The following is a 9,137-nucleotide window of genomic DNA, read 5'->3' as shown; positions in this document are numbered from 1 at the left end:
TGCAGACAGTTGCAGAGCAGACGATTGCAGAGCAAATGTCTGCACTGGACAACGGGATCGCTACAGATACAGAGACTTCGGAGCCGGCCAGGAAGAAAGCTGCAAATGTCACGACTACTGCTACCACTAACCGCTCGCATTTTGTGTCGTCGGACGACATTTTGCTGCTGACACAGGTGCTGGTCATCAAGCCGTGGACGTTCCCGTACGTGATGGACGGATGGCAGCAAGTGACGGAGAAATTGCGAGCCGAGGAGTCTTTCCGACTGGATAAAACAGCGGGCGCATGTCAGGCGAGGTTGAATCTGCTGTTGGGCCACTTAAAGGCTGGCAATACGACGGCGTTGAGGAAATCTGGCACAGAGGAGGAGTTCGACAGGAAGTGCGCGATGGTCGCTGAAGTGGCGAAGCAAATGGGAGAGTATGAGAACGCACAGAAAGGGAACAACTTGCCAGTTGTAGTGGAGTCTGTGCCTTCCGCTCGACAAAATCCTGTCGCTGTGAATACTATGCTGCCTGACCTTGCTAAAGAGAGAGAGCGGATGGCTCAACGCCGCTTGGAGCTGATGGAGCGCAAGATGGAGCGTGAGTTGGCTGCGCAGAAGCGTCACTCGGAGGAGCAGGTAGCGCGGCTGGAGAAACTGCATCATGAACAGCAGAAGGTTCAACAAGAGCAACATGCACAACTACTCGCTACTATTCAGCAGCAACAGGCAATGATGTTTGACCTCATCAAGTCATTGGCTCCAGTCCACAATGAAAACCAAGAACAGGCTCAAGCGTAGTAACTCAATGAAGGGGCTTATGTTTGATTCAACTCGTAGCATTTCCCCCGAGAAATTGTCAATAATTCTTGTTAAAATGTACTGTCAGAATAGAAATCTGCTCTCGTTTGTTATCATTTTCTTCACTTTTTAGTTCACCGACCTCGTTCTTCTTACGCGATCAGTGCCTGGGCCACGCTCTTCGCTTTTTCTCCGCTAACTAGCAGCTCCACGAGCTTCAAGCCCATTTCGATCGCGGTTCCAGGGCCTTGGCTGGTCACACACTTGCCATTCACAACGACGCGTTCATCGGGCTTGTAGTCCACACCCTTCATCTTCTCCCCGTAGCTTGGGTATGTCGTGGCCGGACCAGCATCAAGCAGTCCGTGGGGGATAAGCACAACAGCAGGAGCAGCACAGATGCCGCCATAGTATCGACCCTGGTGTTTCTGCTTCTGGAGCATTGTTATCAGCTCGGCACAATCGTGCAGGTGCTGAGCACCCGGTCCCTACGTGGCAAGTAACAACAAGTTGATATGCTAATCTGTATATACCGTGTAAGACAGGATAAGCACTCACCCCTGGACACATGATAAGATCAAAGTTAAGGTCGACGCAGGCCTCGATGGCAATGTCTCCTTGCACTTTTGTGCCTTGTGACATGGTCACGATGTTCTGCAGCTTGCGACCGACACCGGCTAGCGTCACCTTCATTCCACCGCGTGTGAGGACATCTGCCACGGCGATGGCCTCAATCTCCTCCGTCCCATCGGCCTAGCAGCATTGGTCATCAGGATTACAAGACATTATACAAGAACACAAGAGGCGTACAATGGGGATCAACACCGCAGGAGCTTCGCCTTCACTTGTAGACATCGTTGCAACTGGATTCAAGCCTGTAAATTTGACACTGAGACTCGGAAGGCAGCGAAGAATGCGGCGATGGGAGAGTGCTGTCGCCAACACCATTGTAGCAATGGGCAAGAAGATGAATGCCACAGTTGGAGGGACATGTTCTCGCAGGTCCCAGAACTGGGACGTGTTGAAGATTGATAAACCAATGATCAAGTGTGATTCTTCGCTGGTTGATATCCATTCGACGGCTTCACCAGCCATCGAGACAGGAATGTCAGTGTTGCTGCCTAGCGTGCAGCATATCCACCCAATCTAGAATTACGAAAGCTGATTGGCTGTTCATGCTGAAGTTAATAACCTTCTATTCATCATCATTCTTTTCAGCAAGTTTCATTTTCATTGGCTGAAATTCAGCAATGGTGTATAAAACGCTGGAGCCATCACTTTGACTGGCAACCAAGAGATCAGTAAGCGACAATGGCGGCGAACACGGCTGAGAAGCTCGCGAAGGAGAAGGAGGAGGGCGCATCTGAGTACCAGAAGCAGAAGAAGGTCGTGGGCGACCTGCTCTCTAGCGCTGAAAGTGCGTCATCATTGCCGTCAATGACAATATTCCGCTTTAATATGACCTTAACGATTACGCTGCTGCTATAGATGGCGATTTGGAGCAGTTAGAGAAGACGCTCGAGTCTTTGCAGGTGATGGGCGTCACTGACGTCAAGGAGGCGCTTATGGACTTTAAGGACGCGCACAAGCGCACAGCGCTGCACTTTGCAGCGGCTAAAGGACGTCGCAAAGTGATCAGTTTCATTCTGGACCGCGCGCCCGAGTGCGTTGAGTGCGTGGACGAGGAAGGCGCTACACCTTTACTATACGCAGCCAAAGAGAACGAATTCGCGGCTGTTAAACTGCTGCTAGCTTACTTTTCCGACCCCAATACAGCCATGACGAACGGCACGACGGCTTTGCACGAGGCAGCAGCGAATGGTTCTATCCGTACAGTGAAGCTGCTGGTGGAGCACAAGGCACAGCTAGAGGCGACCACTAAGAACGGCACAGCAATGCACTTTGCGGTCAGTGAGAATCGCGAGAAGACGGTGGCGGAGCTGCTGCGTCTTGGCGCCAAGGCTGATGTCAGGAACGCTGGCGGTGTGACTCCACTGATGCTGGCCTGCCTCATGAACAAGCCAGTTGTGGTGAAGGAGCTACTAGAGGGCAGCGCTACACTGTCATTGACTATGGAGGGTAACCTTACAGCCCTGCACATGGCTGCTGAGACGGGCTTTACTGAGGTGGTGCAGGAGTTCTTGAACTGCCGCCCAGAAGACACCAAGGAGGTGGCGAACTTGGCGTCCGACGCTGGAGCAACGCCACTACAATTGGCTGCGGGTATGGGACACCACGAGATTGTGACTCTACTTAAGCCTATTACCAAGGGGTTCGAGGACGCTGACCTGGATAAACTGATGGCTGAGGAGAAGATCAAGTTGGATGCATACTACGAACAGGCTGCGAAGAACAAGACGTCTGCTGCCCCTGCTGCAGTCACTGAGCCTCAGACGGTGGAAGAGAAGCTCGAGGCTGAGAATAAGCGGAAGCTTGCTGAGATCGAGAAAGAAGAGGACATTGCAGTCCCTGAAGCTGTGGAAGCCACTGAGGAGCAGAAGAATGAAGCTACCAAGTTCAAAAACGACGGCAACAAAGCTTATTTGGCCAAGGACTATGCCTTGGCTGTCGATCTTTACTCCAAGGCTATCGCGATCACACCGGCTGATGCTGTGCTGTACAGCAACCGTTGTGCGGCTCATCTTGGCGCGGGCGATGCGAAACAGGCGCTGCATGATGTGCGTGTGTCAAAGAAGCTGCGTCCTGACTGGCCTAAGGCGTTATTCCGCGAGGGTCAGTGTCTGGAGGCACTTGGACTCTACGAAGAGGCTGCCTGTGCCATGTGGTCCGCGATGCAGCTCGCTCCGGATGATAAGCTGCTTAAACGCCGATTCCAGGAGTGCGTTAAGCGCGGTCGCTCCGATCACCAGGCCAAGCTGCAGTCTGCCGCTTAAGATGATAGACGTGTCATGGACTAATATATACACAGCTTGATGCGTTGAAAAGCTGGTAGCTTTTTGAAATGCCTGAGAATTCGACCGCTCTACGAAGATGTCATTGAAGAAATTGACTGCATCTTTCAAGAAAGCTGGAGAGATTATTTTTTTTTCAAAGCGAGAAATCATACATGCAAATACGCAGCAGGAGCTAGAAGTACGACCTCAAAAGAGAGTTTTCAACAATGAATTTAGAGCTTCGTGAATCACGACATTTGTATTCTGGGACCTGTTCCATTTCAACTGTGAACATAATTTCAATTCGATCTCATGGTAATGTGCACTTTTGCGCAGATATTTATGCGGGTGCCTTTGATTTTTAAGAAAGCGATCAACTCCCTTTCACTGAGGTGTTGTAGATCTTTTATTCAAATCGGTTGAAAACTCTAAATTGACATTTAGAATTGCGCAACTGGTCAGCAAATGTAGCGATTGCAACTAATTGGAACAGGATGCTACTGTAAGCTTTCATGTGACGTTATACTGCGCATTTTCGATGGCGTCTTCACCGCGAATGTAATCTTGACTTTCAGACAATTGAAATACTATTATGAGAAGCTGTAAGAGTCAGCAGGAGTGGTAAATTGTGGTTCTGGCCGTGAAGCTCACAGCAGAACAGATAACACATAATGTCCGAACGGCGATTGCGAATTGCTATGCCAGTAAATTCATATTTTCGCATGTATAGCTTACCACAACATTACTTCAGGCGAAATTTATACTTACACTATAAGTTTAATTTACAAATAGATGGCTTTAGAGCCAACGGTAGTTATTCTGACTTGTTTTCTGCTTCTTTTTTTTATTAGTTTAGGTACCAATTTGAGATTTGGTCCAACCACTTACTACAGTAATAATTTTGCGGGAAAAATCCCACGATTGAGCAATTTCATGCGATCCGTATATGATCAATGGAGTGGCTGCACATTTTTGGCGCGTTGTGCATGAAAGGGGTGAAAACCGACTCGCTTGGCAACCAATGTAACCAACGAGAGCCACGTATGAACCAAAGAGCCCACATTCCGTGTACAGTATGGTTGTTCTGTTCACACGGTAATTATAAAACTCACGGCATCTGTCCACATACTCTATGCTCATGGGCTTAGTTTACGTGCTGACAATCTTTACGTACTGTACCAGCACTGCTGGTACGTGAGACTGTCAAATCAAGTACCGGTGCTAGGGACCTCCCGAAAGAGAAGGAAGTCTAAAGCTGCCTACTACCGAGCCAGGCAGCTCATAACCAAATGAATAGCTTCTGCTTATTCAGACTTTGAAAACCCCAAGCTCACGAAGAAACCATATTTGCAACTTTAGCTAGCTTCTACATGTAGCAGGTAAGAAACAATTTGCATTTAACCCGAAGCATCCTTTTTAGGTACGGATTTTAGACAACAAGTACTCACTGCACAGATACTCGCTGCGCACATGTATTATAGAAGAACCAACAAGCAGAGCCTCGTGATAATAATTGTGCTGTCACTGACCAGCCGCTCAATGAAGTATACTACAACTCTAGTACCAGTTTAGAACGTGTACATTACGTTACGATCACCAGAAAAGCTTTGAAGCTTTGCACTCTATATCGAGTGGTTGTAGCCTACAATTTGTAGCTCGGAACTGATATAGTAGCGATCTGCTCCCCACTTTGGAAAAAATATGCGGTGGTGCGGTGTGCTTCTCGTCGTGGTGGCCTCGTTCCTAGTCACAGGCGGCGCTCTCTTGGCGTCCAAATTTCCGACGCGTGAGAGTACCACGAAGCGCTTTTTAAGGGCGGATAACCCGGGCAGTTACTCTTTCAAAGGCATTAATCGCGTAAATGGTGACTTTGAAGGAGATTCAGCAAGCACGGACGATCTGGAAGAAAGAGCAGGCGGAGTAGGGACACTTGAGAAGCTCAAGACTCTCAAAGCATTTAAGTCCATCTCGCGGAGTGCGGCGAAGCCACCAACTCATTTAGTAAAAAAGATTTCGCGGGCATTACCAATAAAATCGAAGCTCCAAGTCTGGTCCAACAATGGGAAATCGGTCTTCTTTGTCAGGAAGGAGCTAGGAATGGATGGACTAGACAGTGCTCGGTTGACGCTGGCAAAGAACTTTAAGTTCTACGACGATTACGTGACTTCTCAACTACCTCTATGGGCTAACAAACAGCTCACTCCGAGAGAAGTTGCCTCTAAATTGAGTTTTCGTGGACTGTCAGGGGCAGTGAGATCCAACCCGAATTTCAAGTACTATGATGAATATTTGGTGCAGCAAGCGCTGGTGTGGGCTAAGAAGGATGCCGACGTGGATAAAATATTGGTACGATTAGGACTTAATTTGGTGCCTGCTGCTGAGCGATCACAGGCTGTAAACAACAAGTACTACGATGAGTTCGTGGCTGGACTACTGAGAACATGGAAGGAGAAAGATGTACCAGTTACCGAAGTTATGACCAAGTTAAAGCTGGACCAATTGACTGGAGAAGCTCTCCTGCCTCACCCGAACTACAAATACTACAAAAACTATGTGAAGAACAACTTGAAAGCATGGGCAACCAAGGGAGACTCTCTGGATGATGTAGCAGTGAGGTTGGGACTAGACAATCTGCAAGGAAAAAGGCTGGAAGCTCACCCGAATTTCGTATTCTTGGAGAAATACTGGACAAAAAGAGGAAAATACCAAGAAAACGGGTGGTTAAAACAAGGCATGACTTCGTACGATATGTGGAAAAAGCTTCAGGTGCACCGAGTTCGTGCCAGTGTTCGCAGACAGTCTGCAACGTACGAGGCCTACGAGAAGTATGTCAATCTGATTGACGATCACATTATCCGCCTGCACAAAAGAGGTTTTCAGGATGACCAATTGCCAAGGCTGATTAGTAAAGACGCCACTGCAGACGAGCTGCGTGAGAAGACGATTATTTGGATCAAAATGAAAAGGCCGGAGTGGTATGTCAAGTTTTCCTTGGGGTTGGATGGCTTGGGAGAGAATGCACTGAAAGAAGCACGCAATTTTCAGTTTTACAAGTACTACATCGATTCAACGAATGCAGTGAAGCACACTATATAATGGCGGGAAAATAATACCGTGAAAAGTCTACATGATGAGGATTAATGGCATCATTACATTTACTGTTAATTGTTGCTGGAATATTACTGGTTACAACATTCTAAACAACGAGGATATTCCTGTATCGCAATTCACGCTTGAGTAGCAGAGCTGATACGGTGATGCAAGATTGATAAAATCGTTTTGATATATGAATATTAATACGAAAAGATCGTCTACACAGTGATTCTTGAAGAAGAATGGCGATAATTGATGATAAAAGTTACGGGTCCGAAATCTGGAGTCAGGATTGCTTCATTGTACGCCTAGGAGTTTTCTCTCTTGACGGGTCGCCATATGGTAAGCAATCACCAATATTTAAGTGCATTCAGCGTGGCTACACCAAGTTTCGATCCGTGACAAAATACCTATCGACGCACTTAATGTGCAGAATCTAAACGAAAAAAAAAAAACACTAAAAGTATCCGTATTTGTTATACCATGATATGAATAGTACAACTACTTTGCTTAAGATGCTGATACACTTCTATACTACATGCGAGATGAAAGAGCGGTGCTAGTTCAATGCCATTGGGCAGCAGGAGTTTCGTGTCCCATTTCGAATATCGAGCCATCCAGGTATGCCCCGGTCCACTTGTGTTTGTCATTAAATAATTAGAACCTCCGCGTTTGTCTTTACTGCCATGCCTTCCAGACAAAACTCGTAAGGTATTTGACATTACTGCTACCTACCTCAATCAGTATTGAGCTCGACATAAGAAAAAAAAACAATTCCGAAAGTTATCATTTGCGGGAGCGGTCCTCTCAAACACAGGGGTCCTGAAAAGGCAACTTCGGATAAATACTTGGTTAAGACGTCAAGCAAATAATCACTCAACTATTATTATCATGAGTAATTTCCTTGCCAGCCAAGTACGGGTCTTTGTTAATGGAAAACGGCGATTTCTCTGTTCTACAGCTCAAGTATAACTGAACACGCTACAGTGCAAAATGTGAAATCTGCCATAAAGTCACTAGACGTCAACAAATTCTTTATAACCATGGCCACTCGTTTTATACGAATTGAGATTTATTACCGAGTACGATACTTAAAAACAGCCAAACAAAGCCGCGCGTTCGTGCAGGGCAGCTCTGGATTTGCCAGGAGGTGCTAGTGGCCATAGCTTAACCATAAAATCATGAAAAATATGGGGAATAAATGAAGAAAAAACGTGTTGCTTAGAATTTTGACCGCACATAAAAATATAAAAATTATAGTACTCTGGATTAAAATCCGGAGTACTGGCTACTTTATAATTTCCGCGAAGAATAAAACGAAAATACACCTAAATCTTCTATTACTGTTAGAAAGCATCAAGATTTAGCTTGATGTTTATGCGTTTAATTCGAATGGTCGTCATCACAAGGATGATCGGTTCTACCACCTTGAGGAATCGCATTTTAGAGCGCAGTCCCATGTTCACGAACTCTCTGGGCTCATCACTCAGTAAGAATTATTCTATGCAAGAGGAAATAGTTCGAGATGATAGTTTCCGATAGGTACAATGGAGTAGATAGTCGATATGATAACGCTCAAGTCCGAAGAATTCCAATTAGGGACGTCCAGTAGTCGGAACCAGAAAGGATAATCGCCATACTGGACCTGGACGTCATCCAGCATGTAGATGACCAGCTCACTGTCTCCCAACTCCCGTGCCAGTTTACACAACTTATCCGGCCTCAACATTATATTTGCATGCCCACGCCTGCGCGACATCTAAGTGAGCTCCAAGTGAGAAGAGCACCCTCGTGCGTGATGTCGTTGTTCGCTGTAAGTCCAGCCCCACGGACAGCACAAACGGCGTCGCTATGGGTGACGAATCTCTGACAGTGTTGGTTTCGGTGTAAACAGGAGCAGCTAGGTGCATCCTACCCCCATGATGGCCGAAAGGAAAGTCCGTCGGAGACTTATCGATACCAAACAAAATCGGGATAAATCGAGTAAAAGTATAATAACTAGAAAAAAATTTCAACAGTTACGTTTCCTACAGCGCAGGAGATAAAATCAGGACAAGTTGTTTTGAAACATCGTTACTGATGATAACATTTTTCGGTTTCATTCCAAGAAGCAACGAGAAAGACACATTGCGCGACTGGGAATTAGCCAGCTGCGGCGAACTCCTCTTCGTCCCTCTATTTTCGTGGTCCTGACGATCCTTCTGCCGACGGCTCAGGAGGGCTGTTCCGGTTATATGGGCTGAATCTCTCACCGCGTCGTTCGGCTTCACGGCTATCGGCGACAGCTGGAGTCCAGCACAGCGTGGCAGCGATGATGGTGATGAGAGCCAAACTCTTTAGTACGTTCATCCTTGGTCGCTTGGTT

The 9,137-nt window shown here is 46.9% G+C and overlaps 5 protein-coding genes across 6 annotated transcripts; 3 read left to right on the top strand and 2 right to left on the bottom strand.

Annotated features, from left to right (window-relative positions):
* Positions 1 to 35: 35 nt before the first annotated feature.
* Positions 36 to 885, top strand: PPTG_00270 (hypothetical protein; the record flags this gene model as incomplete). Its single annotated transcript, XM_008891650.1, has 1 exon — positions 36 to 885. One exon carries the CDS (start codon positions 36 to 38, stop codon positions 783 to 785), a length of 750 nt encoding a protein of 249 aa, XP_008889898.1. The 3' UTR covers positions 786 to 885.
* On the bottom strand, positions 789 to 1,937 carry PPTG_00269. 2 transcript variants are annotated; one of them, XM_008891648.1, is made up of 3 exons: positions 1,596 to 1,937; positions 1,344 to 1,538; positions 789 to 1,273 (listed from the first exon to the last, which is right to left on the bottom strand). In XM_008891648.1, exons 1-3 carry the CDS (start codon positions 1,878 to 1,880, stop codon positions 938 to 940), a joined length of 816 nt encoding a protein of 271 aa, XP_008889896.1. In that variant the 5' UTR covers positions 1,881 to 1,937; the 3' UTR covers positions 789 to 937. The 2 variants fall into 2 exon arrangements, with proteins under 2 accessions (XP_008889896.1, XP_008889897.1); XM_008891649.1 differs by having other exon boundaries at positions 789 to 1,538.
* A 107-nt stretch (positions 1,938 to 2,044) lies between these two features.
* Positions 2,045 to 3,987, top strand: PPTG_00268 (hypothetical protein). The gene is made up of 2 exons (XM_008891647.1): positions 2,045 to 2,202; positions 2,274 to 3,987. The coding sequence occupies exons 1-2, from the start codon at positions 2,097 to 2,099 to the stop codon at positions 3,677 to 3,679; spliced, it is 1,512 nt and encodes a 503-aa protein (XP_008889895.1). The 5' UTR covers positions 2,045 to 2,096; the 3' UTR covers positions 3,680 to 3,987.
* Positions 3,988 to 5,380: 1,393 nt separating this feature from the next.
* On the top strand, positions 5,381 to 6,775 carry PPTG_00267 (hypothetical protein; the record flags this gene model as incomplete). The annotated part of the gene is made up of 1 exon (XM_008891646.1): positions 5,381 to 6,775. The coding sequence occupies one exon, from the start codon at positions 5,381 to 5,383 to the stop codon at positions 6,773 to 6,775; it is 1,395 nt and encodes a 464-aa protein (XP_008889894.1).
* Positions 6,776 to 8,947: 2,172 nt separating this feature from the next.
* PPTG_20699 (hypothetical protein) lies at positions 8,948 to 9,121 on the bottom strand (the record flags this gene model as incomplete). Its single annotated transcript, XM_008892897.1, has 1 exon — positions 8,948 to 9,121. The coding sequence occupies one exon, from the start codon at positions 9,119 to 9,121 to the stop codon at positions 8,948 to 8,950; it is 174 nt and encodes a 57-aa protein (XP_008891145.1).
* Between the last annotated feature and the right edge of the window lie 16 nt (positions 9,122 to 9,137).

Source organism: Phytophthora parasitica (assembly GCF_000247585.1).
Source record: "Phytophthora parasitica INRA-310 unplaced genomic scaffold supercont2.1, whole genome shotgun sequence".
In the NCBI taxonomy this organism is placed as follows: Eukaryota; Oomycota; class Peronosporomycetes; order Peronosporales; family Peronosporaceae; genus Phytophthora; species Phytophthora nicotianae.
This window is presented reverse-complemented; position numbering and strand designations above follow the sequence as displayed.

Coding starts and splice junctions, on each gene's coding strand:
- PPTG_00269 (XM_008891648.1), bottom strand. CDS start 1,880: ATGGCTGGTGAAGCCGTCGAATGGATATCAACCAGCGAAGAATCACAC. Junction 1,539..1,595: donor CTGCGGTGTTGATCCCCATT/GTACGCCTCTTG, acceptor CAATGCTGCTAG/GCCGATGGGACGGAGGAGAT. Junction 1,274..1,343: donor ATCTTATCATGTGTCCAGGG/GTGAGTGCTTAT, acceptor CTTGCCACGTAG/GGACCGGGTGCTCAGCACCT.
- PPTG_00268 (XM_008891647.1), top strand. CDS start 2,097: ATGGCGGCGAACACGGCTGAGAAGCTCGCGAAGGAGAAGGAGGAGGGC. Junction 2,203..2,273: donor CCTGCTCTCTAGCGCTGAAA/GTGCGTCATCAT, acceptor CTGCTGCTATAG/ATGGCGATTTGGAGCAGTTA.